Source organism: Lytechinus pictus, unplaced genomic scaffold (assembly GCF_037042905.1).
Source record: "Lytechinus pictus isolate F3 Inbred unplaced genomic scaffold, Lp3.0 scaffold_19, whole genome shotgun sequence".
NCBI classification, from domain to species: Eukaryota; Metazoa; Echinodermata; class Echinoidea; order Temnopleuroida; family Toxopneustidae; genus Lytechinus; species Lytechinus pictus.
The window spans coordinates 13623220-13650954 of NW_026974140.1; the positions used below are offsets into that span (position 1 = coordinate 13623220).

The following is a 27735-nucleotide window of genomic DNA, read 5'->3' on the forward strand; positions in this document are numbered from 1 at the left end:
GGCACACTTCGAAAACTCTGCATAAATGAGAACGTGCCTAATTTAAGTCCCCAGGATTATGTCCGGGGTCTTTATTATTTTTGGACCCCCGCTCCCCCCCCCAAAAAAAAAAAAAAAAATCTGGCCTTCCCCCATTCCCACTTTATAAAGTTTCGATATTTTTATCTGTCTCTTTCATATAACATGTGTGGATTTCTTTTATTAATATTTAGTTTGCAAATGCATGCTAACTTAAAACTTCTTGAAATATAATTTTCATTAAATGATAAAAAAAAGATTCACTCTTCAGGGGCTGCAGAACAGTTTTGAAAGTGGAGGGCGGCTGAGCCAAAGGTGGAGGGCGGCTGAGCCAAAAGTGGAGGGCGGCTGAGCCAAGTGGAGGGCGGCTGAGCCAAAAGTGCATGACCATGCAAAAACTCACTATGGGATGGTAATTTTTACATTTTTGTACCCGGGTTTGGAAAAAAAAAACAGGAGGAGCTGAAGCCCCCCAGCCACCCCCTGTTTCGCGGCTCCTGCCGTTTTTAAAATGAAAATTTGAAATTTAAATATTTCTGAGATCATCAAAACGATCGTCATTCTAGCAGTGCGTAGTTTGGGATGCTAACTTTAAAGATGAATTGCAATCGGCTAAAGACCCTGTAATTTTTTTTTATTATGATAATTTGTAATTTAATTTGTAAATCCTGTACAGAATATTTAGTAAATGTTATTTCACAATCGACTTTTAATGATCTTTGAAATAATTTCATTGAATTCTATTGGTACTGGGTCATTATTAAACTACCGGTACTAGTTTTTATTTTATTTTCTTTATCTGAATAAATAATATTTCATAGATTAAGACTATCTATTGGCACCAAAATCAAATGTTGATCAGCTGTGAATGTCGTCGTGTTTACCACTAACCCCAAATCACCGGTCGCAAATTCAAATTTACCAGAACCTGTGCCTTGTGAGATGTCTCGGAAATCTTATCAACATAGAACTGTAAATACCAGTGCCGACTCAATTGAAATTTCTTAGGTTAAGTTAGCTTAGATTTACTGAATACACGCCAATTCGAATGCACACACATGCACAGACATGTCATTAACGAATACGTACGGTACGGTACCTCAGGCTCAGCCTCAGGCGATGTTCGCGCAGGCTCCACTCCACTTCACTACCGCAGCGGCTAGGCGCTACACTACGCTCCACCTACCCGAACATCGGGACAGTGAACTACTTCAACTAGATCGGATATTCCGAGTCATAAGGTGGGATGGCAATCATGGTTATCGTAAAAGTTAAAGAAAAAAAATATAACGAGGGATATGAATGACTTAAATAAATATTCTTACTCTACACCCGTATTTCACTCCGTGTCCATCCTCCGGTTATCCTCAAAATTTGTGATTTTTGGCCAGTATCTTTTTCCTCACATGTACAGTAGACTAGAGGCGCACGGCCAATATTGGGCATAATCGTGATATAGTCCCCAAATCCAAAAATGGGGATTATTAATATTAGAATCACACCTACCAGAACGCAAGAAAATCACTTCCTTTCTCCAGAACACAGTCCCCAACTCTCGCACAGCTCGCGCTCGAGAACTTGCGAAATGATAACACACTTACACTTGGATTCTCTCCCTATATATACTCGTGATACAGTCCCCACTCTACGGGAAATCAAGTTCACTTTGCACGCAGTGGGGATAGCTCCAACAGTATATTATACTCATGATACCGTCCCCTCACAACATAAAATCGTGCTCGTTCGACAAGGCCAAGGGGATGGGGACAGTTTCCCAGTGTAACGTGACAAGGAAGACTCATTCAAAACCTTCGGGAATTATTATTATCATTGTCATTATCATATTATATTATCATTATTATCATTTTATCATTATATTATTATTGTTATTTAATCATAATTATCATTATTGTTATCATTATTATTGTTGTTATTTAATCATTATTATTGCTATTATTATTATATTGTCAATATTATTATTATCATTATTAATATTATTACTATCATCATCATATATAAAACTTGCACAGACATGTCATTAACGAATACCGCCTTTTACCGGGTACGGTACGGTACCTCAGGCTCAGCCTCAGGCGATGTTCGCGCAGGCTCCACTCCACTTCACTACCGCAGCGGCTAGGCGCTACACTACGCTCCACCTACCCGAACATCGGGACAGTGAACTACTTCAACTAGATCGGATATTCCGAGTCATAAGGTGGGATGGCAATCATGGTTATCGTAAAAGTTAAAGAAAAAAAATATAACGAGGGATATGAATGACTTAAATAAATATTCTTACTCTACACCCGTATTTCACTCCGTGTCCATCCTCCGGTTATCCTCAAAATTGGTGATTTTTGGCCAGTATCTTTTTCCTCACATGTACAGTAGACTAGAGGCGCACGGCCAATATTGGGCATAATCGTGATATAGTCCCCAAATCCAAAAATGGGGATTATTAATATTAGAATCACACCTACCAGAACGCAAGAAAATCACTTCCTTTCTCCAGAACACAGTCCCCAACTCTCGCACAGCTCGCGCTCGAGAACTTGCGAAATGATAACACACTTACACTTGGATTCTCTCCCTATATATACTCGTGATACAGTCCCCACTCTACGGGAAATCAAGTTCACTTTGCACGCAGTGGGGATAGCTCCAACAGTATATTATACTCATGATACCGTCCCCTCACAACATAAAATCGTGCTCGTTCGACAAGGCCAAGGGGATGGGGACAGTTTCCCAGTGTAACGTGACAAGGAAGACTCATTCAAAACCTTCGGGAATTATTATTATCATTGTCATTATCATATTATATTATCATTATTATCATTTTATCATTATATTATTATTGTTATTTAATCATAATTATCATTATTGTTATCATTATTATTGTTGTTATTTAATCATTATTATTGCTATTATTATTATATTGTCAATATTATTATTATCATTATTAATATTATTACTATCATCATCATATATCATTATTTTTTATTATTGTTGGTGTTATTATTATTATTATAATAATGATAGTATTATAAATTATTATATTATCATTATTATTATTATTCTTTATCATTGAAAATGTGCCCCTTCCATCCATTCTGTTCCTTGTATTTCATTTAATTCCTTCAAATGAAATCACTGTAGATCGACTCATAATAACGTTTGGGTATTAATTATTATAATTATCATCATTGGCATCATTTTCATTATTGTTGTTATTATTGAAAGAGTCACCCCAAAACAAAGTAATCAATACAAATATGTGACGGAAATGAAAAGTAAAGTAATGATAACAACAATAGTATAATGATGGGGATGATGATAATAAAGATTAATAACAATAATGATGTTGATAATAATTATGATAAAGGTTAATATAATGTTAATAATAGAGAATAATAACAATAATAATAATTATTATAAAATAATAAATAAAAGATAAATAATGTTAACAAAAAATAAGAATAACAATATTAGGTAAATAATAAATAAATACAATAAAAAATAATGACAATAATGATGATAATAATTACGATAATACCCAAAAGTTATGAATGAGTCTACAGTGATTTCATTTGAAGGAATTAAATGAAATACAAGGAACGGACTGGATGGAAGGGGCACATTTCCAATGATAAAGAATAATAATGATAATAATAATATAATAATTTATTATACTATTATCAGTATCACTATTATGATGATAATAATAACAACAACAATAAAGAATAAAATTTATTATGATGATAGTAATAATAATATAATAAAAATAACAATGATAATAACAATATTAATAACAACAACAATGATAAAGAATAATGATTAATGATGATAATAATAATAATATAATAAAGAATAATAACCATAATAACAACAACAATAATAAAGAATAATAATGATAGGCCTATATGATGATATTTATAAAAATAATTATATTAATAGTGATAACAAAATATTGATAATAAAAATAATAATAATAATAATAAAAACAACAATGATAATAATATAATAAAGGATAATAACAATAATAATAACAACAATGATAAAGAATAATAATGATGCATGATGATGATAGCAATAATAAAATAAATAATAACAATAATAACAATAATTATGATTAAATAACAATAATAATGATAATAACAATAATGATAATAATGATTAAATAACAATAATAATAATTATGATAAAATAATAATAATGATAAAATGATAATAATGATAATATAATATGATGATGACAATAACAATAAAAATTCCCGAAGGTTTTGAATGAGTCTTCCTTGTCATGTTGCACTGGGAAAACTGTCCCCATCCCCTTGTCGAACGAGCACGATTTTATGTTGTGAGGGGACGGTATCACGAGTATAATATACTGTTGGAGCTATCCCCACTGCGTGCAAAGTGAACTTGATTCCCCGTAGATTGGGGACTGTATCACGAGTATAGCTATACTGTTGGAACTGTCCCCACTGCGTGCAAAGTGAACTGTGTATCCCATAGCGCGGGGACTGCATCACGAGTATACTATAGGCCTACTGTTGAAACTGTCCCCACCGCCGTGAAAATCAAACTTGATTTCCCATAGAGTGGGGACTGTATCACGAGTATATAATAGGGAGAGAACCCAAGTGTAAGTGTGTTTCATTTGTGTGTGTTATCATTTCGCAAGCTAAAGAGCTGTGCGAGAGTTGGGGACTGTGTTCTGGAGAAAGGAGGTGATTTTCATGCGTTCTGGTAGGTGTGATTCTGATAATCCCCATTTTTGTCTCACCTGCATAGCAGAGTGAGACTATAGGCGCCGCTTTTCCGACGGCGACGGCGACGGCGGCGGCGGCGGCGACGGCGGCGTCAACACCAAATCTTAACCTGAGGTTAAGTTTTTGAAATGACAGCATAACTTAGAAAGTATATGGACCTAGTTCATGAAACTTGGCCATAAGGTTAATCAAGTATTACTGAACATCCTGCCTGAGTTTCATGTCACATGACCAAGGTCAAAGGTCATTTAGGGTCAATGAACTTAGACCATGTTGGGGGAATCAACATCAAAATCTTAACCTAAGGTTAAGTTTTTGAAATGTCATCATAACTTAGAAAATATATGGACCTAGTTCATGAAACTTATACATAAGGTTAATCAAGTATCACTGAACATCCTGCATGAGTTTCACATCACATGACCAAGGTCAAAGGTCATTTAGGGTCAATGAACTTTGGCCGAATTGGGGGTATCTGTTGAATTACCATCATAACTTTGAAAGTTTATGGATCTGATTCATGAAACTTGGACATAATAGTAATCAAGTATTACTGAACATCCTGTGCAAGTTTCAGGTCACATGATCAAGGTCAAAGGTCATTTAGGGTCAATGAACTTTGGCCAAATTGGGGTATTTGTTGAATTACAGCCATAAATTTGAAAGTGTGTTGGTCTAGTTCATAAAACTTGGACATAATAGTAATCAAGTATCACTGAACATCCTGTGCGAGTTTCAGGTCACATGATCAAGGTCAAAGGTCATGTAAGGTCAAAGAACTTTGGCCACGTTGGGGGTATTTGTTGAATTGCCATCATATCTCTATAAGTGTATTGGTCTAGTTCATAAAACATGGAAATAAGAGTAACCAAGTATCACTGAACATCTTGTGCGAGTTATAGTAGTTTTCAAAATCAGCACTGCTGCTATATTGAATCGCGTGATGCAGGTGAGACGGCCAGAGGCATTCCACTTGTTGGATTTGGGGACTATTTCACGATTATGCCCAATATTGGAGACTGTCTCCAATGTGGGAGATTATCTCCAATATCAGAGACTTTTGTAAAGAATTTGGGTATCCAATTTTAGAGACAGTCTCCAGTTTTGGAGACCAATTTCCTTCGTTTACATTTGCTGCAATAGGATTACCTTGTCCTTAGCGGCAAATTAAAAATGTGATAAGCAGATTCCTCATGAAAAATTACCCCTTTTCACCGTCTACTTTTGTTTTGATAAGAACTTTTGATGTCAATCACACACAAAACAAATGGGTTTCTGACCTCAGTGAGACAAAATTTTGGGTGGAAAAAATTGTGCTTTTGTTGGTGTTGTTTCTTTTGTCCTTTTGCAAAGCTGGGGCCCGTTTCTCAACACATGGACAAGTTAGTCATATCTTTAATTTTATCCACCAACCACGGAGTTCCAATCTTACTAAACCTGTTTCTCGAAAGGCTTCCTAACTAGAATAAACTGATATCGATACTATCGGTAAAAAGAGCAGACGAGACGTAGCCTTAGTCACAAAATAGCATAATTTTTGAATTGGGAAATAAATCTTTTCAAAATGATAGCACAGTTGAATTATGCATCATACTAACCCAGGGAGCTCCCGCCCGCGCAGCGGGCGGGAGCCCAGGAGCTTACAGTGTATTTGACCATAGTCACCGGACTAGGGTGATTTATGGTCTAAATATTTCTCCAAATGAATTGTGAAAACAGAAAGTATACAATTACCACGATTATATGGATGAAGGTCTAACGAGTGGCAGTTTCCTGCGAAAAGTTCTCTCCTCTACCCCAGTCTCGATCGGCCATTTTGTTATGATTTTTAACAAAAATGGCCGATCGAGATGGGGGTAGAAGGAGAGAACTTTTCGTTTTTTTGAGGTTCCAGTCTGTGCCCAGATGTCAGGAAACTGCCACTCGTTAGAGCTTCATCCATATAATCGTGGTAATTGTATACTTTCTGTTTTCACAATTCATTTGGAGAAATATTTAGACCATAAATCACCCTAGTCCAGTGACTATGGTCAAATACACGGTAAGCTCCTGGGCTCCCGCCCGCGCAGCGGGCGGGAACTCCCTGGGTTAACATCATACATACTTAGACCATGAAGACTGGAGCATTCGAATTGCAGATAAAATTAAATTCTGAATAATTCATTTCATGACTAAAAAATCACTTGTGGACGTTGAGATGGGTACCCCCGGGATATCAAATTTTAATAGTTTACGAAAGTAAACCATAGCGGTTTTCTTTGTAAAATGATGATAATTATACGGTCTTTTATGACTCCGAAAGTCATCAAAATCATATTTTAGCGAAACATTTTTAATAATTGATACCGAAACATACAAAATTTGACAAATTATATGCATAAATTAGAGATAGAATTTATCCAACTGTTAATAGGGGTCTGAAAACAACAAATACGAGTTCAGTTATGGATGGCCTGACGTGGTACAATCTTTATCGATTAAATCATTTTACTATTTCAAAATGAATGGTTTTGTGGCATTTTACCAACAGTTTTATAGTTTCTTCGTATTACAATTATCATTGAATGCATTATCCTACTTTCTTGTGATGTAATTTCAACCTTTATGATTGATTTATAGGTAAGATTATAATTTTAAAATTTCTAGGCACTTTTGCATGTCATAGTCTACCCACGTGATGCCACTACGTCATTAAGAAAGAAGTTATGTCAGGTTCGGAGGTGTCATAAATATTTATAGTGAGGTGTTGTACCCGATCTTGGTAAAGAGGGCTTCGTGAAACGGTTAGGAGACAAATAGCTCACTATCTCCGATTTAGTCAAGAAGTTAGATTTATGACGGTGTTGAGAAACGGGCCCCAAGTCTCCAATGTGGGAGATTGTCTCCCCTATTGGAGAGAGTCTCCCATATTGGCCGTGCGCCTCTACTGATGTATTATTCACGGCCGATTTCAAAACATCGCATGCGATCGCGATCGATCAGCGACCGATCGCATGCGATGTTTTGAAATCGGCCGTGAATAATTAATAGGTGTGAGGAAAAGATACTGGCCAAAAGTCACCAATTTTGAGGATAACCGGAGGATGGACATGGAGTGAAATACGGGTGTAGAGTAAGATATTAAGTAATTCATATCCCTCGTTATATATATTTTTTAAATTTTTACGATGACCATGATTGCCATCCCACCTTTTATGACTCGGAATATCCGATCTAGTTCACTGTCCCGAAGTTCGGGTAGGTGGAGCGTAGTGAAGTGGAGTGGAGCCTGCACGAACATCGCCTGAGGTACATACCGGGGTACTCGACTCACTGCGCGCTGGTTTTCTAATACCCCTTTCAGATCATAAACCCATCCTCCAATTATCCGCCTAAGAGTAATGCGGATAATTCAATAAAAATTGCATTCACAAACTCCGAAAATAATCTGCACTATTTTTTACGAGCGCCTGACCTGAAAAAGGCGGATAATTATCATGGCAACTGCACACACCCCCTCCGATGGGGTTGTTGGAAAAGGGTGACCTTGTGTCTTTGTGACTGCACCATTATCCGCATTACTTTGGAAATGCATTCATAAAGTCAAAATCTGGTCCCGATGCCGTTATTAGTGGGTGCGTCGTGGTCTAGTGGTTCTGACTCTCGCCTTTGAAACAGAGGGTCGTGGGTTCGAATCCCAGCCATGGCGTGTTTTCTTTCAGCAAGAAATTTATCCACACTGTGCTGCACTCGACCCAGGTGAGGTGAATGGGTACCCGGCAGGAGTAATTCCTTGCATGCACTGAGCGCCGGTGATGGTAGCTCGAGCTAAAGCCGGGGTAATAATAGCAGCGCTTTGTATCCTCAGGCAAAAAGCGCTTTATAACTCCAGCTATTATTATTATTATGCGGATAATTGCAGCATCAAAATAATGCGGATAACTCTGGTCCCGCTCCAAATTTACGACCAAATTATGCGGATATTATCTGCATAATTGGGTTTATGAAAGGGGTATAATTTTAAATTCTAACGTTAGCACTGCATGCATGTGGCATACACTGTAATCTGTATGATGATGATCTATCTTATCTACATCATGATGATCACTCATTCAACATGTTCAATGAACAAGGTTATGATATAACCTTGTTCTCTGTTACATCTCCATGTGTGGCTAAATAAGGGTGGCAATGTTTGGCTTATTTCTCTTTGCCTTTTGGAAAAATGCTTGATTTTTTTACACTAGATCTAGTCTAGTGGTAGTGTCACCGTGTCAGCCCGGGGGGGGGGGGGGGGGGGGGGCAGTCAAATATATTGGCTATTGCTGTACACACGTGTGACCAAGTAATTTCCAAACACCCCCTAAACAAGTTTTTCTCTTGTGCAAAACCCCCTAAACAAGTTTTTTGCGGGCTTTATTTACACATTTTGGCCCCTAAACAAGTTGTCGCCAAAATAAACCCTCAGGGGAAAAATCTTGACTTTTGGGGAAAAAACATACCCCCTAACACATTTGGCTAGTCTTTAAGAAAAAAAAAACTTTGGGGAAAAAAATATACCCTAAATACGTTTGACCATTTCAGACCAGTCTTTCAAAAACACCCTTTTTCTTGAAAATCATTGTTTTTGATACCCTTAACGAGTCCACGCACGGACCGCGTCCAAAACTGAAAAAACACCCCTTTGAACGCGTCTTTTTGGTCACGCGTATGTACAGCAATATATTTGACTGGCCCCCCGGGGACTGTCGGTTTCCATTACACTACATTCGAGAGAGCCTTCAGTACACAAGGCATGAGTAGGCTGCACATTAACTCGAGTGAAGGGTTTGCCCAGCAGACTAGGCTAGTTAGATGGCCGGCCCGTCGTCGGGATGCGGATGAAGTAGATGTAGGCAAAGAAGTAGAGTCTAACCCAGGGAGATCTGGCCTGCGAAGCGGGTCGGAGCCCAGGACTCGTCCGTGTAATATTAGGCAGAGGATACTCTCCAAAATGGGGTAGAATGGGGTCGCAATAGCACCCCAAATAAAAGGGGGAAAAATAAATTATTCACTTACCTCGATTATGTGGATGAAGGTCTATCGTGACACAGAATCCTGACATCGGGGCACAAACTGGACCCTCAAAAAAAGGAAAAGTTCTGTCTCGTTCGTTTTCCTTCTTTCAAAATTGAAAGCAAAATGGCCGATCGATACCGGAGAACGAACGCGACATATTAGAGGTCTAACTTTTCCTTTTTACAAGTTAGGCTACAATATACATTTGTCATTAATTGGGACAGGTATGTAGGCCTATCTACATGTATATAGAATGCTTTGTGTATTACCTTTGTAAAATAAAGTACAAATAATTTATTGCAAAGTATAAATGGGACAGATCAAGAACCAGTTTGAGCTTTGAATCTGGCTACTTTGCCAGCTGCATTGTTATATGAATTGATTCATGAGTGTTCACTGATTTTATATCATTTTCAGGGGAGATTATTTTCTGATGACCTGTCTTCTATACCAGATATTGGAACTCAACAAGGATATGGTAAGACGTGCTTTTGAGCTATGCCTGTTTCGCAAACCCTCTATTATCAGTGATATGATTCAAGCTATACTGAATAATAATACTTAATGCCATTCCATTGACTGGAGTAGATATGTCATAGAAATTGTAGAATATGTGTTTGATGCAACAACATGAACGCATAGAGAACAGTTCAGTTATTATGGGCTCTTATGATTTATAATGCTCTAAAAGTGGGTATGAAATTCATTAAGTACTCTGTAGTCTGTACATTGATTCGAGTTTACCCCCAATTCCCTGTTCCACATCAATAAGACAAGAAAATCAATGAAGTTTATGTACATGTAATATATGTAGACATTTAAAGTTGTGTGACAATATGGCGAATGTAGATTTGAATTCATCATTCCATAATTTCTGCATGAGTATCAGTTTCCTTGAGTATGGTATGGTTGATTCATTGAATGACTGAATTTTGGGGAAAATGATTTTAATGACACATTAAACACAAAATTTCACAATCAAAATGCTTCAACATTTCCACTCACAATCTGTTGCAAAATTGTAGGGCAAACATTGTTTACTCTGTCATTGACAATTTCATGATTTACAGAAATGACTTCTCAACAATCTCCAGAGAGGGCAGCAGACATGAATACATCTCCAATGAGTCACCAGCTGACAAGTGAGGAGAGAAAACATTATGACAGAGCTTTAAGAGACATGTGTAAGATCATCAAAGCAAGTAGTAGAAGACTTGGAGATGTATCACCACAGAGTGACAAAGATGAAAGATTTTTGAGGTCGATGAAGCAGAGGATGTACCAGGACAGGCATACATGTTAGTTTTAGTGCATTAAATGTTTGATATATTATGATTACCATGACAGAGAACAATTTCCATTAATCTTATTTTCACTGTATGCATGTTCGCAGATATCTATAGTTTTCTTGAGTTAAGTATACTACAAAATGGTAATTGATGGTGTTCAGTCAAACATGTCTCATCTTTTAAGATACACTTTTTTTTTTACTGGTTGTACATTTATTTTTCTGGAAGTTCATATCATACATAAATACCCCCCAAAATTCAGTGATTTCTCCAATCAGTTCTTGGCAGGTTAAATCCATTTTAATTAACATTGTTTCATCAGTATGTCCACATGCTCTGTATAATCTCATGTACAATTTCATTACAGTGAAAGACATTTGCTTGAATCAAAACAGTTCTCTGCATTAGTCAAATAAATGTTTCAATTGGCTATATCAAACAAATTCTGTTGATTTCTGACAGTGTCAGAGGAACTTGCAACTCTTTCTGATCCAGATGTAACCCTTCAGATTGGAGCTTCATATGATAAGAGAACTTCTAATGGCTTGGGTCTTGCAGGAAGAAGAAAACATGATCTATATGACCATGAGGATGAGGACTATGAGGAGGAAGCGGAGGTAGAAGATGATGACTACCAGGATTATAGAACAAGTCCACCCAGCACACAGAAGTATCATAAAGCAGGACGCAGGGACGATGATGCTCGCTTGAGCCCAGGAAAGTCATCTGGACGGGTTGAGGCTGTTTATGCAGAACTGGTTACCATTAGCTCTAAACTTCAGGTTTGTCTTTGGATACAATTATCTGGTATTGTTTATAAAGCCAAGAACAATTGAAATAGCAACAAAGGACTGATAAAAATTAAAGTCTTTGGTGTTCTCATTGATCATTAGATCATGTATTAAACATTGAGAATACTTGAGACTTGAATGAAATCTGAGGTCTTTTTGCTTTGTCATGGCTGTTCAAGTTTTCATTTTTAAAAAGATGTAATCTTTTAAAAGATGTCATCTTTTAAAAGATGGAATGATGGACAGTCTGCAAATGTTTACTGTAGGTTGATACCATAGTTCTTTTGTAAATACAGTGTAAGCTGTGTAGGGTTTTCTTGATAAGTTGAAGAGCAAATGTGTGTGAACTCAAATTTGTGCCCCCAATTTCCAAATATTATTCTTGTGCCAAGTTTTATCATGCCTGATTCAATTGCCTGAGTTAACATCTCCAAAATGTGAATTATATGACCTATTGTATGCTTGTATGTGAAATGGAACACAAATTTACTATCCAAACCACCACCAATCGCAAAAATATTTGTAAAAGGAAGCAACAGGTTGAAAAATATTCATATTCGCAGTGTTTTCTATGTACATGTAATTTAAATTGTTAGTGGTTCTGTTGTGAATATGATAGTACTCAGCCTAGTATGAGTCAATTTCTGTTAAAAAAGTGTTTAAGGAATTTCACTCTGGATTTACTTATGATATTCATATAGTGGCTGATTTTTTTTTAAATTTTTTTTTACAGAAACAGAACATTGCCCTACAGGAGAGGGAGAAAGCATTGGAAAAACGAGAACGATCTCTTCAAAATCTAGAAGAAACGCTTCAGACTGACCATTCATCTATCCGTCAAGCTTACAAAGATTTCAATAACAGATGGCATAAATTGGAAGAGGTATGTTTTCTTGTGTGTGATTTCAGAATATTTTTTATGAATTACAAAAAATCTCTATTCATTAATTTGTCAAGCTTGCAATGATTTCAAAAAGATTACTTCTGATTACTTACTAGAAATTTCTATTCATCGATTCCTCAAGCTTGCAAAAAGAAATAACATAAACATGAAGAGGTGTTTATATTCCTTCTATCGTTATACCTTGACTACTCTGATAGATTATGAAAAATGTTTTGGAAGAATAAGATTATACAAACTAATTTCTTTTTTGGAATAAAAAATAGTATGTCCTTTAGGTTTAGATGCCATGTGCTTACTGTTTATAAACACTGTAAAGGTTAAAAAGTGAACTGTTTTTAGTGATGATAATGATGGACTTTTTGATGTAGATGGATGTGAAATATTAAATAATATGTTTTTTTTTTGTATCAGGAGCACAGGAAACAGGTTAAAGAGTTAGAGGATACCATCAAAGAAAGAACCAAAGAAAATAAAAGACAGAAAGAATCATTTGACACACTGAAGCAGGCCAACGATGGATTAAGAAATCAGGTAAGTAGATGTTGTTTACCCCCCCCCCCCATGACATACACCCTACACCCTGAAGCTGGCCAACGATGGATTAAGAAACCAGGTAAGTAGATGATGATAATTTATACACCCCCCACCCACCCTACACCCTGAAGCTGGCCAATGATGGATTAAGAAATCGGGTAGATGGATAGCATTTTAAAGTAGACGATGTTTAACCCCCCCCCCCTATACACACAGTACATATATATATGATTCGACTGGTCCGTGCTTGAGTGAAAGAAGAATGGCAAGGCAGACTCATAACTTGACACCATAAATCTTCCATCGGACAATATCTATGATATGTTAGCAGTTGAATGAGTCTGCAATCAAGTTGTAGAGATTTGTCATGCAAAATCCATGTGATTTGTGAATGAATGGAAGGCAACTCACCAGCTGTCTGCAGCATAGGTCTGTGATGTCATATCTGTCCCTCAGTAAATAATGGTCATAAGTAAGTTAATGAACTTTCAAGATACCATGGGTTTTTGGTTCACAGTTCTAGTGATACTATTGCACTAGTTTCCTTTAATATATCTTTAACATTCAGTCATTACCCATATGAAAGTGATTATACCCAGTAGAGGAGTTGCAGAAGCTTATTCGGCCCTGTCAGTCCGTTGAGCAAACAGACCTTGTTTGTTACCCAGCCAGTGCACTAGTGCCCTTTTATAAGGCATTTATCATTACCCGGTTCCTTTGAGAGGACCCTAAGCCATGGGTCCTGTAGTTGCTTACTTACAAACATTCATGCTTTCTTAGTGGTCATTAAAATAAATTCCACCTGAATACGTGTATATTTGAAAAAGAAAACTTATGTGTGAACTGATGCCAGCTTAAGAAAGATTAACTATATCTCTCCAGTAAAACTGTAAATTGATTTGAAATCTCTTACGTGGTAGCTTGACAAGGTGGAGGAGCAGAACAAAAAGCTTGAATCCCAAGCCATCAGTCTTCAGAGCCGCTTGACCAACCTACTGAGGAAACAGGAACTGACCAGTCGACAGAGAGACCAAGAGAGCATGGCGGTCAAGGCAAAGGTTGAGACGGTCAAGAGACGGGTTGATGGGTCAGCACAGAAAAGTGTTATGTCTAGAAGCACAAAGGTATTCCTCTAGTTCTTCTTTCTTGTTATAACTAAAGGGGCTTTCACACCGAATGTTGTGTAGAGTTACGTAGAGCTGCGTAGAGACTACGCAACACTACGCCGCCATTTGTTTTGCATACGCTAGTCTACGCAAGTGGGTACGCGGGAGGAACGCAGAAAATTAAACATGTTTAATTTTTCGGCGTACTGTTGGCGTAGAGCCAGAGAACGCAGGACATATGCAAGCCTACGCAACACTACACAACTGTACCCCACTCCTATTCAACACTACGCCAAAATGCCCCGGTTTCTCAAAACGCCTTTTTTTGAATGGCGTAGTGTTGCGTATAGACCGACGTAGACTTGCGTAGACCTGGCGTACAGTTGCTAATTATTGGCGTACTCATGCAGGATCCTACTGTTTCTCATCAGGTTTTTGCTGATTGTGCAGTCAGTCACGATAAAAGCTCTGCCATAACCAAATCAGCACTGCACTTAATTTGAATGCTTAATTGTTCTGTCCATATTGATGCAAGATGCCAAAAAAAATAAGACCAAGAGGGGCAAGAAATCTGTCCTTTCTGTTTCAAGTGACCAAGGTGGAGATTCACCTGATGCAGCTAGCGACGAAACTCCAAAACAACAGAAGAAAAAGAGACAGGCAAAACAATCAAGGTACTTTTTAGATCAAAACAGAAAATTGAAATCAGAAATACTTAGTGGGCTTTTTCTGATTTCTCATTCTAAATTTGTGTTTTTATATATCAAAACAAAATCAGAACACGGTTTCAGCTCTGTGGTTCTGTTTTCGGACAACCTCACCGCAAACATCAAAATTGACGTCGGCTATCTGATTTCTGATTTGCTTTTCGTTCATTAATATTAAAGAACACCATCTACGTCATCAAAATTTTTATAATTATCTTTATATAATTCAAAGTAAACCACCGTTCTAGCATATATACTGGCAAGCATATGGGTGTCAATCTGTATTCATGGTTGGGGGCTGCTTTGTTCTCTTGTGAGGGATCTTATTTTGGATAGCTTTTATTTTATTATTTTTTTTAAGTTTGGGCGGAGGTCAGTGGCGTAATGAGACTAAAGTTTTCGGGGCAAGACACAACAAAAGGGCAAAATAATTTCAAATTAAGTGAGTGATCAAGAGAAGCGAGCGAGCCAAAAATAGCTTTTTAATACATAAATCAGTTTGTTATGATGGATTTTGTCATAATGTTTTAAACATATATCATAACCAGTTGCAAAAATTTGGTTTATCTTTTTAAAAGGCTATTTTTTGCTTGGTTGCTTCCCTCTCTCACAGCATTTTGAAATTAATTTAGCCCTTTATGTCATATCTTGCCCTGAAAACTTTAGAATGGACTTAACAGACAACTCATTATATTTTTATCTACTTCACAGCAGTACAGTGTTCCGGACAGCAGCAAAGAGGTTTTTTTTTATGTATTCATTAAAAGTCAAGGCATAACATATAATACACAATACATAAATAAATCTCCAATGTTTAGAAATAAAACAGATTAAAAAAAAAGAAAATATATACACATAATTGAAATTATTTGAAAAAAAGAAAAAAAATGATTATAACAATAATAAAAAGGCAGAGTAAACGACATAAAATAAACAACAGTATTAAAATGAATAAACCTATGAACAAAAAACCTCGAGAATGAATTACTTCAAAATCTTAAAAGCTTGTTGGGCTCCTGGGGACAGGAGAAAAAGCAAAGAGCAGCAAAGAGTTGCTTGAGAAGTTTATAAAGCAGGGAATGATATAGGCCTACTGTATTTTGTTTCCGCAAAGATGCCATACGCAACGCTACGTAGACAAGTTACGCAACTCTACGCGACACTATGCTCCCCTACGCAGGGACTACGCCGATGAGTACGCAGCGAATTTTCGTGTACTCCCAATGCAACTCTACGCAACCTTCGGTGTGAAAGCCCCTTAAGAGGAACATTTTAAAGAGATTTGCCTTGTCTATTGAAGCTTATTGTTCTGCTTTAATTTGTATAATCTTGCATTCTTTCAACTATTCTATCAAGGAAATATAGTTGATCTAGCATATTCAAATGATTACTTTATAAGAAGAATGTTTTTTTAATGTGTTCATTAAGTTGTTATGCTTGATCTTTGCAGTGTTCTCACTAAAATGTGTGATGACGCTCTATAAATTAATTATCTCTTTGTCCTGTGCATTATGAAACAAAAGGCTGTTAGATTATTTTTTTAAGTGGCCAGCATTAAAGCAATGGTGATATACAAACAAAGTCCAATTTAGTTAAAGAAGAATTAAAAATATGTGAGATAAAATCTATGTGTGTTATGAACACAGAGTATATGTGTGGTCAATAGAAGCAAGCCAGCACTGGTGAAAGTTGTCAACTGTAGCGGGGAAACTTTATTGTATAGTATTGTATTTTTTGTATTCAGTTGTTTCTCTCCATATTATTTGATCCATTATATGTTACTCTTTTCTTTAGCAATCATCTGGACTATATGACGCATTAGGAATACTTCTCGAGTGGGTCAGTGAAGTCCATCTCAGGCATTACTCTGATGATCCATCCAAACCTTTAGAATCCATGCCTTCGCAAGCACTTACTCATGATAGATGCATAAGGGTAAGTTTTGACTTATACATGAAGCCAGATCCAATGATATGTTTGGTTTCTGTACATGATTTAGCTATATATGTTTTAGCTCTGCCGGTTGAAATCATGCCCTGTGGGGGAGGGGGGATTTTCTTTTGTGATTTGGTCCTACTTTTTTGTCCATGTGTGAGATAAGTATGAGAATCATAGAAAGAATCTTTAGAAAGACGAAAAGTGGTCTTTACAGGGAATTGGTCTTGATGCAGATTTATTTCCCTGTATGCTCTAAATCAAGACCCATACTCAGGAGATGGGGAAAATTCAGTCCTGTTTTCAAGTGAATTAATGGTAGACGGCTCACTTCAAGAATCTAAGGTTGTGGGTTTGCTCCTTGTTTTGTATAAATGTTATTTCAACTGCAGTAATCTGGAAGGTAGTTCATGACCATATTGCCATGCATAATTTATGTTTCATCTGTAACTTGCATACTCGTTAATTTGTTATCGGCATTAATCGGCAGTCTTCAACCTTCCGTTATTGCAAAAGAAAAAAAAATTGTTCCCAAATCTTTCTATGAGATGAAAGTATGTCCCTTATATTGTTGGTGAACGAAGCAGCAAGCTAGAGGCCACCAGGCCTCATCTGGCACAGTTGAGAACATCAATAGTTGATGCAATTTAATGTATATAATTCTATACTTTTTTTAACTTAAGATTTATATTTGAGTTCTGACAATTGTAAGTGCTGTGATACTTTTTGTGTATAGCGCATATAAAAGCCATTATTATATTATTGTCCACAAATCCTCTCAAATATATGAATTACTTTTCTCTTGGAATTGCTTCGTTATGTAAGTACGGTAAGAATGTCATGAATTATGCACTTCAGGATCAGCTTAGTAGTGATGGGTAGATTTTAAGTCACCGGTTCGAAACATCCAGTACATTTACTACACAGCCATATTGCGCCTGTGCACACACACACACCGATGGTACACAAAAGTGCATTGACTCGGCTGTGTTCTCAAAGCTTCTCCATGCATTTGGATGAACGTTAAGGTGCAACCCCTCTTCTTTTGATAATTATCACTCCCACTTTCAAAGTGGAATGATTGCGAGCATTTGTTATAATATCTATTTTTTCATACCAAATATTAGTAACTTGCGCGGGCAGCTTGGGATACATTGATTGCTCAATGGGGGCATCTCAAACCATCGCCCAAGAAAAATGGCGGCTAAAATGTGGCCCAGGAATGACCAAGGATTAATATCAGATGCCACAAGACACCTTTCAAGTTTGCAAATAATTTCTAAAACCATTTTAGTCAGGCAGTGACAAGTGAGTGGAGCAGCACTTAAAATTGCACATTGCGAAGTTAGGCGTTTGCACGTTAAAATTCTATTTGATCCTACCAGATTTTACCATCATTGGTTGAGGTCCTTGGACAGCTTCCATCACAGGCTGCTAAATTACATCTCCCTTGTCTTCAATTCATCTACTGGTCACTCTTATGCCTACAGTCATCAGATAAACAGGTATCGGATTGATTCTTTAATTGATGTAGTTCAAATTTATGTTACCTTAGAAATATAAAACAAAGAATCAGGTATTAACAATTAACTTTTTAGGCACAAATAGCTTGACAACGAACCATGTTTGAAATGAGGCTTGTGAATATTTGATAAATAATGTTAAGTATATCATGATGAGAAAAATGTCCTGTGTTTTAGCTTCATGTTATTTTTCTATTAGACTACTATCTGTTTTCATAAATTCACCTTCTTCTCTAAAAGGGTATGGTAGTAAACCTGAGTACAATAAGTTATTCGAAGCCCATTCGACTGATAGACTTACAAACTTACAGTTTTATCATACTCTTTCGATAATCAGTCCGAATATGCATAACCCTGAACATTTGCAGTTTGATAAGTGGCAGGTTTCATTTTCTTTTTTTCTACTATGTTTATAAGCTTTAATTCTGTGATATACCTTCATTAGAAAACAAGTAGTATATCACTTTTATTTATCATTGCAGCAAATCAGTCTGTCATCAACATATCGTCGTCTTGGTGATGAGTTGTACCGCCCTCAGGTGGTTAGGTTTGCGTCTGATCGAGATAAGACTAGCCCTGATCCTGCCCAGACTGAGAAACCCAAGTCAGCAATATTCTTCAAAAGCACCAACCTTCATATTAGATTCCTCTCCTCTCTTATCATTATGAAGACTATCACTCAGGGTAAATCTCTCTTCTCTATTGTCTATTAGAGAATGATTAATTAGAGTTTATTATTTTTAAAATGTCTGATGTTATTATCAGTTCTTACTCTGCTCTTTTTCCTACTTCATATTCTTTGATCACATTTCTTAAATTAACAAATGTTTCATATGTTTATGTTCCCATATATTTATCGTCATCTATCATCTTCTAACTTCTGTGTTTCTGTTTTACAATCAATGTAAATTGTAATGTATTCATCACACCCTCTTCATATCTCTCCTAAATTTCAGTTACTTAGAATTTCTTAGTTTCTTGAGATTTTGAGTGTTGATATTATTGATTTGTCTCTTTATGAATGATGCTTTGTCCGTAGCAGTCTTTTGAAAGTATATGAAAGTAATTTTTTTCAAAGAACTAGAAATAATGAATGTATAAATGAATGAATGGACAGATGGGCCAATGTATGGATTGATAAAATAAGCAGATAAGTGAATGAATGATTTAGAAAAAGAATGAAATGAGTTAAAGGTAGATGAAGTTCTGGGTGGTGAATTAATATTATTTCTCATCTATTTGTAGTGGACTACTTAGCCAATGTCTTTGATGTACTCCGGTGTGATCTGAAGGATGATAGAGCTAAGGAGTTGTATCTCCGCTACCAAGCCACGCCCCTCATCCTCTCTCATCTTAGAGCAAGTAACAGAGCTATTACAGGTTGTGCTGTGGATATCTTCTTACAGATGTCTATGGAATCAAGTGAGTGACAGTTAACTGATTTGTTTCTAGAAGTGATTTGTGTGGATTGCATGGGCTTTAATTCAATTTAAGGGTTTGAAATGTCAAATTGATAGGATTGGATTATATTGAATTAAACCAAACTGAAATAAACTGAACTGAATTAAAATGAATTTAATCAAAGTTAGCAGAAATTAATTTGATTTAATTTAAATGAAGCCATGTGAATTAATCAAATTGAACTAAACTGGGATGGTCTGATTTGAAATGAATTGATTTTAGAATGAATTAGATTGGATGTGAACTGATTGAGTAAAGTCAAATGAATTCATTGTAAATTAAATTCATAATAAAATACAATCAAATTGTACTGACTAGATTTTAATTAATTTAACTTAAATTATTCATTTGTTTCAACAGATGATTTTCAGTAATTTTGATAATCTAGATGTTATTTCTACATACTTGTGTTAGCCATTTCATTTTCTTAACCACAAATAAGATCTGCAAGGTTACTTCGAAAATAAACTAAATTTATTGTGAGGAGGCATCTCGCTGTGACAAATAATCATCCTGTACATTGTCTTTACTACTCTAGTATTTATGCAGCAGTTTTTGTATAGCTGTTGTAATGATGTCTGGTTCAAGTCTTGTGCTGCCCTCTTGAGTTCATCAGGAATGGATATCAAGGTCGTCGAAAAATTGAGCATTATCCTCCAGAAGCTCTCCAAAATCAAGTGAGTTGATTTATACGGTGACACAACATTTGCTCCGGCGACAATTGCTCCAGGCTTTATTCCGTCTAAGATGTAGGGTTAGGGTTACAATAGGGTCTTATGTTAGGGTTAGGATAGGGTATAATGTTAAATCCAAGGTTGAATTTGGCCATTCCATTAGTGCGTGAAATTAACAGTGGAGCAAGTGTCGCTGGACCAAATGTCATAGAACCAATTTATACATTTAAAAAGTAAGTGATGTGATCAATCATGGATGATTATTATGGGCATTATGAAATTGACTGGTATTCATAATGAGATACTACATCTAAATTAAATCTGTTGTATAATTATGAATGGCCAAATGTTTTTACTCAGTCTTTGCTTTGCTAGTATGTTCTTAATGTTTATTAGATTCCTTATCCCATGATTTAGCTGTCAAGAGAACTACAACTTAGTATTATTGTTATTCAGAAATACTGTTTAATGTTTGAGCAGGGGCTGCGGTACGGTTTGCAAAGTGGGGGGCTGAGCCAAAAGTGGGGGGGGGGCTGACCATGCAAAAATTCACAATCATATGGTAATTTTTACGTTTTTGTACACGGTTTTGGAAAAAAGTGGGGGGCTGAAGCCCCCCCAGCCCCCCCACTTCTGCGGCCCCTATTGAGTACCAAAATGTTGATGAATCAGCGATTGTAGGATGGAAATTTATGTCACATTTAGCTGTCCATAGTCAACACACTAATAACATGGTATACATGATACACTCTTGCATGTTTAATAGACTCCTATTATTTACCCAGTAGATCCTTGGTCTCACATGTTTTATCAATTCAATGTTTTTTTAATTCAATTAATTGCTTCACATTTCAACAAATAAGAGTTATGCAAATTGTATATTAATTAAAAGGACTTATTTGTGTGGGTATATTTTTTTTTAAATCCTCTTCTTTTCTGATCTCTGAATCTATTTCTTTTTGTTCCAAGTAAAAACTACTGATTGTATACTGTTGTGTTGCAAATCAAGATATAGAGGAATACTACATGTATGCATTGGAATTCATGCCCTCTAGTTTGATGAAGAGCCCATCATTAGAACGTTTGGCCAACCCTGTTTAACCATTGCCATTTGAAACCACATATTGTACATGATTTCCATAGTGCTGCACTGCTCTAGTGTATGAAGGGTTAATTTTCATAGAATTATACAAGTATGCCATGTTGACTTGTGACTGATCTAAAAGAGAGCAGGCCAAATTCAGTGTATGAATGGCTCTGATTTGTTGAATGAAAGAGCTCCCCCTAGTGGTAGATACTGTACAATCATTCTATCTGGTGGAAGTACTAAGTGATGGTGATTTACGGTTGTGAATGAGGATGATTACGAGGATGACAATAATAGAAATAGTGATAATAACTATATGTATACTACTTCTACTACTACTACTACTATTGCTGCTGCTGCTACTTCTTCTACTACTGCTTCAACTACTGCGACTATTACTACTACTACTACTACTACTACTACTACTGCTGCTGCTACTACTACTACTACTTCTACTGCGGCTGCTACTACTAATACTACTATTAATTATAATTTCAACAACATAAATGATTATGAAAAATGCTGAAAGTAATAACAATAATAATATTAATTTTATTGATAACATTAAGTATAATAGTAATAATTATGATAATGATAATGATAAAGATAGTTTTGATATTAGTGATAATGATGATAATGATGATATTAATGATAATAATGTAAATCCTAAAGTAAAGTTCTCAAGTTAGTTATTCTTATTCACATATTATTCTAAATTTAGTTTATTTATTCAATTGACAATAATTCAATTGTATTTCTTATTCTATTATCCCTTTCAAAAAATATTTTCTGCATTATTTTCACTTTACTCCAATGTTGAATTTGTTTAAATATTAGATTTATGACTCAGTGTATACCTGCTAGTTTTTTTTTTCTTCAGCTAGAACAAAAAATCTTTGATTTATTGAAAACTGCCATCTAAAATCCAATGACAAGCATTTATTTCTTGGCGTAAATTAATTAAAAGTAATTTTTGTTTCAGTATGATCAACTAGATGCATTGTAACTTGTTCATTAATACTTTTGTAAAAAAAAAAGAAAAGGGGGAGAAAAGAAAGAAACACAATCTAGGAAGAAATAAAATCCTGAGATTATTTGCTTGAAAACCACAAAGACTTCCATGATTATTGTTGGTGAATCACGAATTGCTTAAAATATCTTCTCAAGATTAAATGAGACATACATGAGATGAACATTTTAATCAAACCTGAAGGTTGTTATCCCCACATTGGGGCCATTTACACGAGCTTCTTATATATGTGAACCATTTCAAAGAGTGATTTTTACTGGTTCTATCTGACAACACATGCAAGAACTCAATCTGTTACCCAAACTCTTAAAATTTAGAAAGATAAAGGATTTAGCATAACTTCTGAATGAAGTTCATGTATTACTAGTATCAAATCAGAGTTTATTACCCTAATAATAATAATAATAATAATAATAATAGCGGCATATTTACCCAGGTCCCAGGGTAGCCACTTCAGTTCCGAAAACTGTTCTCCCAGCGGGCCCTAAAGTAACTGCTTGAAACAAACTTTTTAGTAAAATATCATTACATCCACACATGAATATGAATGACACTAACTTGACCTTGAAAAGAAATTATAATTCTGCATTATGGGCTTATTGCAGTTATATACTTTCAGAAAGGTCAAAATGTCCCTTTCTAATGTTGGTGGAAAGAGTCTATTCTTGTCCTTTTATATCTATCTATTCATTGAAAAAATTTCTCTGGTAGCAATTGGAAAGTCCAACATCTTTTATAGTGTGGGACATGAATGGATTGTTTTCCTGCTCAATACAAATTAAATCAGACACCCCTCCTGTTGAAGATTAGTGCATACCCCTCCAGGGCATGAACTTCACTCTCTGTGCCTTGTTCACATTACATTTAGTCATTGAATTAAATTGACTCCTCATAGACCCTTGAGCTTGCATCACTTCAATTCATATGCAGTTGGTATGAATGTGCTTTAATCTTATGCCTTGTTCACATTATAAATTTGGAATCTGAGAATATGACCCTTGAAAATTCACTCTCTAATCTATGCCATGTTCTGCCTTTTTGGGGGTTTAATATTGTATTTGTCATTTATCTAAATTGATTCCTTGTAGACAATTCAGCTTCCATCACATTAAGGGCAGTTGGTGTAAATGTGTTATAACTCTATGCCTTGTTCACATAATTTTGAATTTTAGACTTTGGCTCTTGAAAATTTACTCTATGCCATGTTCACACTTTGCAGTATATTGCAATTGTCAATGAGTTAAATTTGATTCATCATGTACCCTTTTGCTTACATCACTTCAAAGGCAGTGGTTACGAAAGTGTTAACTTAATGCCCTGTTCGCATTAGAAGTTGCATTTTGAGTATTTGACCTAATTGGACGTGGAGTTTATTTTTTAAAAAGGCTTATCTATATTTTGGCTAACAACCATTGTCTGTCATATATTGCATTCAAACTTTTGGATTTGTTCAACTTTATAATGATGAGTCTGTCCGCTTTGGGGCATTCAGTTCATTGTAGTACTATGTCCATATTCAAATTCATATACATATGCTTTCATGTGCCCCCATTCAGATATGAATTCACTGTAGTTAGTATATATGCAGTAGTAGTATTTTTAGAAAGTCAGGTTTAATGTTTGCTGTTTTTACATTTTCAAATAATTGTGTGCTTTATCTAGAAAATCCACAGTATATAGGCCATGCTGTTTTCACATCAAATGGTGATAAACAAAACTCCTTAGAAGCCCCTTCTGCCAATGGCATGGAATTCACATTAATGCACACACGGCTCTTGTATGAAACCTTATAACTCTTGCTGTGATTAAAATGTTTTATTTTCCCTGGATCTCGATAAGTATGGACATATAATGGCTATCTCTGAAAGTGTACATGTGTTAGGCAGGCTGTTATCATGAAGTGTATCTGATCCACAATGATGTCAATCTTACCATAGTTTTAATCGTTAAAATTGTATTTAGATTTGTCCTTCATTTTATTACCAATCCAAATTCCAGTGTCAAATTAATCTCTTTTTGAAACACTCCAGATTGAAGAGTATGGGATAGGTGTTATCACCCTGTTATACTAGCAATATAGCTGTATAAGATTCCTTAAATTTATTGGCCCTGGGTCCTGTTGCATAAGAGACATTAACTGTGTCATCCAATGGTAACAACCCTGGTAACAATGCTTAATAGCCAATCAAAATCAAGGATTCAATTTTTTTACCATTGGATGGCAATGCTAGCATTTTCTTTTATGCAACAGCGCCCATGTAGAGTGTGAACACACCCTAGAAATGTTTATAGTTTTAACAACTGCTGTGGTTTCATGTGAATCACTCTACATGCACATCAACATTAGATTTCACTTTTAATCTCTTCAACTGAACAAACTGGCCACTCCCTCAAAAAATGACTCCACTGAACAAATGTTCCTAAGGTCATTCATTCTAGCTGTAGAATATGTTTAAAAGGTATTCGCAGTTTCGTGTTCTGAGCGGTGAAAGGAAAACAATGCTACTTTTAGCAACAGTTTCTTGACATGAACCTGATGGATGAATATACTGCACAGCTTCTTAGATGCATTTCCTTACTTTTTATTGTTCTACATTATTCTACTCCCATTATTTAGATAAGTAACAAAGATATATTATTAGGACCACCTGTTTATCTAGAGAATGATTTTGGTTAAATGGTGTAAAATAATCTCTTCACGTTTCTTTGTCTCCTTTCTTTGTTGTTGTCTTCTCTCTCTCTCATTATATCTCTTCCTCACCTTCTTTCTCCTTCTCCATGCACTCTCTCTCACTGCCCTCTTTCTCCATGTCTCTCTTCAATATTCTCTGTCTTTGTCTTTCTCTCTCTCTCACTCTCTCCTGTCTTTTTTACTTTTTTCACTCACTTCTGTCTGTCCCTTTGCATACTGTTTTCACCTGCCTGTTAATCTCTTTTTACATGTTTCCTCTTGTTTCCTCCTACATCTCCCACTCTTCACTTTTCTCACACAGGACCAACAAGAATTTCTTTGACTCCTCTGGTACCTCTGTCATCATTCAAGAGATGTCAAGATCAAGGGAATGTCAGGAGAATGCTTTCCTAGCCCTCAACCTCCGTTCTATACTCTTCAATCTCAACCTTCTAAAACCCAGCTCTTCTAGCACAAGATGAAAGCCACCATCAAAGCAACATCAGAAAGCGGAACGAATACCAGTTTCTAAGAATTATTTGGTCTTATCCTCTTCTCTATCCGCTTCAACATCAACCTTCTTAAAATTATAGTCCTAATTTGGGGATGCCAGCCACCATCACAGCAAGCATCAGGATTACGCAGCAGTTGTGGATACCAGATTACCAGTACCACATTCCAGAATCCTATACATAAAGTCTCAAACTCTGTAACATCATCTTTATCCTTAACCTCCAAAACCCAGCTCTTCCACAAGATGAAAGGAGATGAAGGACACCATATATACCAGTATCATTCATAATCCAGAATCCTCTGGTCTGACACTATTTTTTTAATCCTCTTCAACCTCAACCTCTCTGAGAGCCACCATCAGCCCGAGCATCAAGACTACTATATGCTGAAATTAGTACCGGTATAAACGGACAAGAATTCTTTAGGGATGTGTTTTATGAAACTGTTTATAAAGTTGTGCGAGCCTTTATGAACAGCTACAGTTTATGCATGTGCACTTCTTCCCTTAAAGTAGATACTTCATTGCTCTTTAATACCGGACTGCATTCCCTTTACTATTTTAAATGAACAAGGTTACTACTGGCTTAATACTTTGATAGGAAATCTACACCCATGACACATACAAATAAAATAGCAAAGTGCTATTTCACCAAGCTTCAGGCTATCAGCCTGTCTTTCTCTCTAGGAAGATATCTCACCATTCCAAATAGTTTCATTGAGGAAATTAGACTAGAATCAATAACACATCATTTTACGAGCCTCTGGCGTTGCACTGCTTCCAAGGAATACAAACTAGGTCAAAACTTTCACAGTATTCATGTTGGTTTGACAGCTGTAATAAGAAAAGTATGCACAAATTAGTCTCAAGTATCTGTACTTGCACTCTAGTTGAAGATTTTCAATGTATTTAAGGGCGTGTTGCTCTACATCATTGGAGTCTCCGGTGGGCCCTGACCTAATTTCTTCTGCAAATAATCAATGCTGTATGGTACAGTGTGACAAGTTTAAACAGAAGTTGATGACCAATATAAAGAGAGAGAGAAGGGGTTTTAATGGTCTATTGTTTTTATTCTCAATTGTTGATTGATGAGATTTTGTCATTCTTGCTTTGGTCTATTTGATACTCAAGAGGATAGTTGTGATGAATGTGCCCTGTTTGTATAGCATTGAGTTGCAGGAAGGTGGGTTGGCTGAACTCATATAATATGAGTGCAACAAACTGAGCTGGTAATGCACTAATGACATTTAGAAACAAGCATTGCTTTTTTCAGGGGAAGGGAGAGAGGGTAGGGATGGGGAAGAAACGGGGGGGGGGGGGGGGGGGGCTTTCATGAGGATATATCCAGGTAGCAAGTTACATTCTATTGAATTTCTAATACAGGAAAATTTTACTAAGGAATAAACATTGTTATCTCTTATTGATCTATTTTTCTATGTATATTTTGCACATAAAAGTAATATATTTATATATGTAAAGATGTGTATGTCATTTGAAGTGAAATATTGGCATGAATAAAAAGCCATGCTCATAAAAAAGATGATATAATATGTTCATTTGTATTCAGTATATTTTGGTTCTATTACAAATAAAGATGTGTCACTTTCACCTCTTGAATCCCCTCAGCTTACTTTTTATTCTTTGTATTTGTTAGTGTGATCTACTCATGTATTTACACAA

The 27735-nt window shown here is 36.0% G+C and overlaps 1 protein-coding gene across 3 annotated transcripts; it reads left to right on the forward strand.

Moving 5' to 3' along the window:
• The first annotated feature begins 844 nt into the window (after positions 1-844).
• On the forward strand, positions 845-27680 carry LOC129260855 (coiled-coil domain-containing protein 138-like). 3 transcript variants are annotated; one of them, XM_064114404.1, is made up of 13 exons: positions 845-990; positions 10250-10310; positions 10903-11130; positions 11584-11903; positions 12646-12795; positions 13228-13347; positions 14271-14474; positions 16958-17098; positions 18484-18603; positions 19104-19305; positions 19867-20043; positions 20621-20759; positions 25867-27680. In XM_064114404.1, exons 1-13 carry the CDS (start codon positions 961-963, stop codon positions 26024-26026), a joined length of 2052 nt encoding a protein of 683 aa, XP_063970474.1. In that variant the 5' UTR covers positions 845-960; the 3' UTR covers positions 26027-27680. The 3 variants fall into 3 exon arrangements, with proteins under 3 accessions (XP_063970474.1, XP_063970476.1, XP_063970475.1); XM_064114406.1 differs by having other exon boundaries at positions 849-1026; XM_064114405.1 differs by having other exon boundaries at positions 853-990; positions 11617-11903.
• The last annotated feature ends 55 nt before the right edge of the window (positions 27681-27735 follow it).

What these genes read in the sequence shown, in the direction of transcription:
- LOC129260855 (XM_064114404.1), top strand. Translation starts at nt 961, where the DNA reads ATGTCTCGGAAATCTTATCAACATAGAACT. An exon ending in ACGATGGATTAAGAAATCAG is followed by an intron (nt 13,348 to 14,270) that starts GTAAGTAGATGT and finishes CTTACGTGGTAG; the next exon opens with CTTGACAAGGTGGAGGAGCA. An exon ending in ACAGATGTCTATGGAATCAA is followed by an intron (nt 20,044 to 20,620) that starts GTGAGTGACAGT and finishes TTACTACTCTAG; the next exon opens with TATTTATGCAGCAGTTTTTG.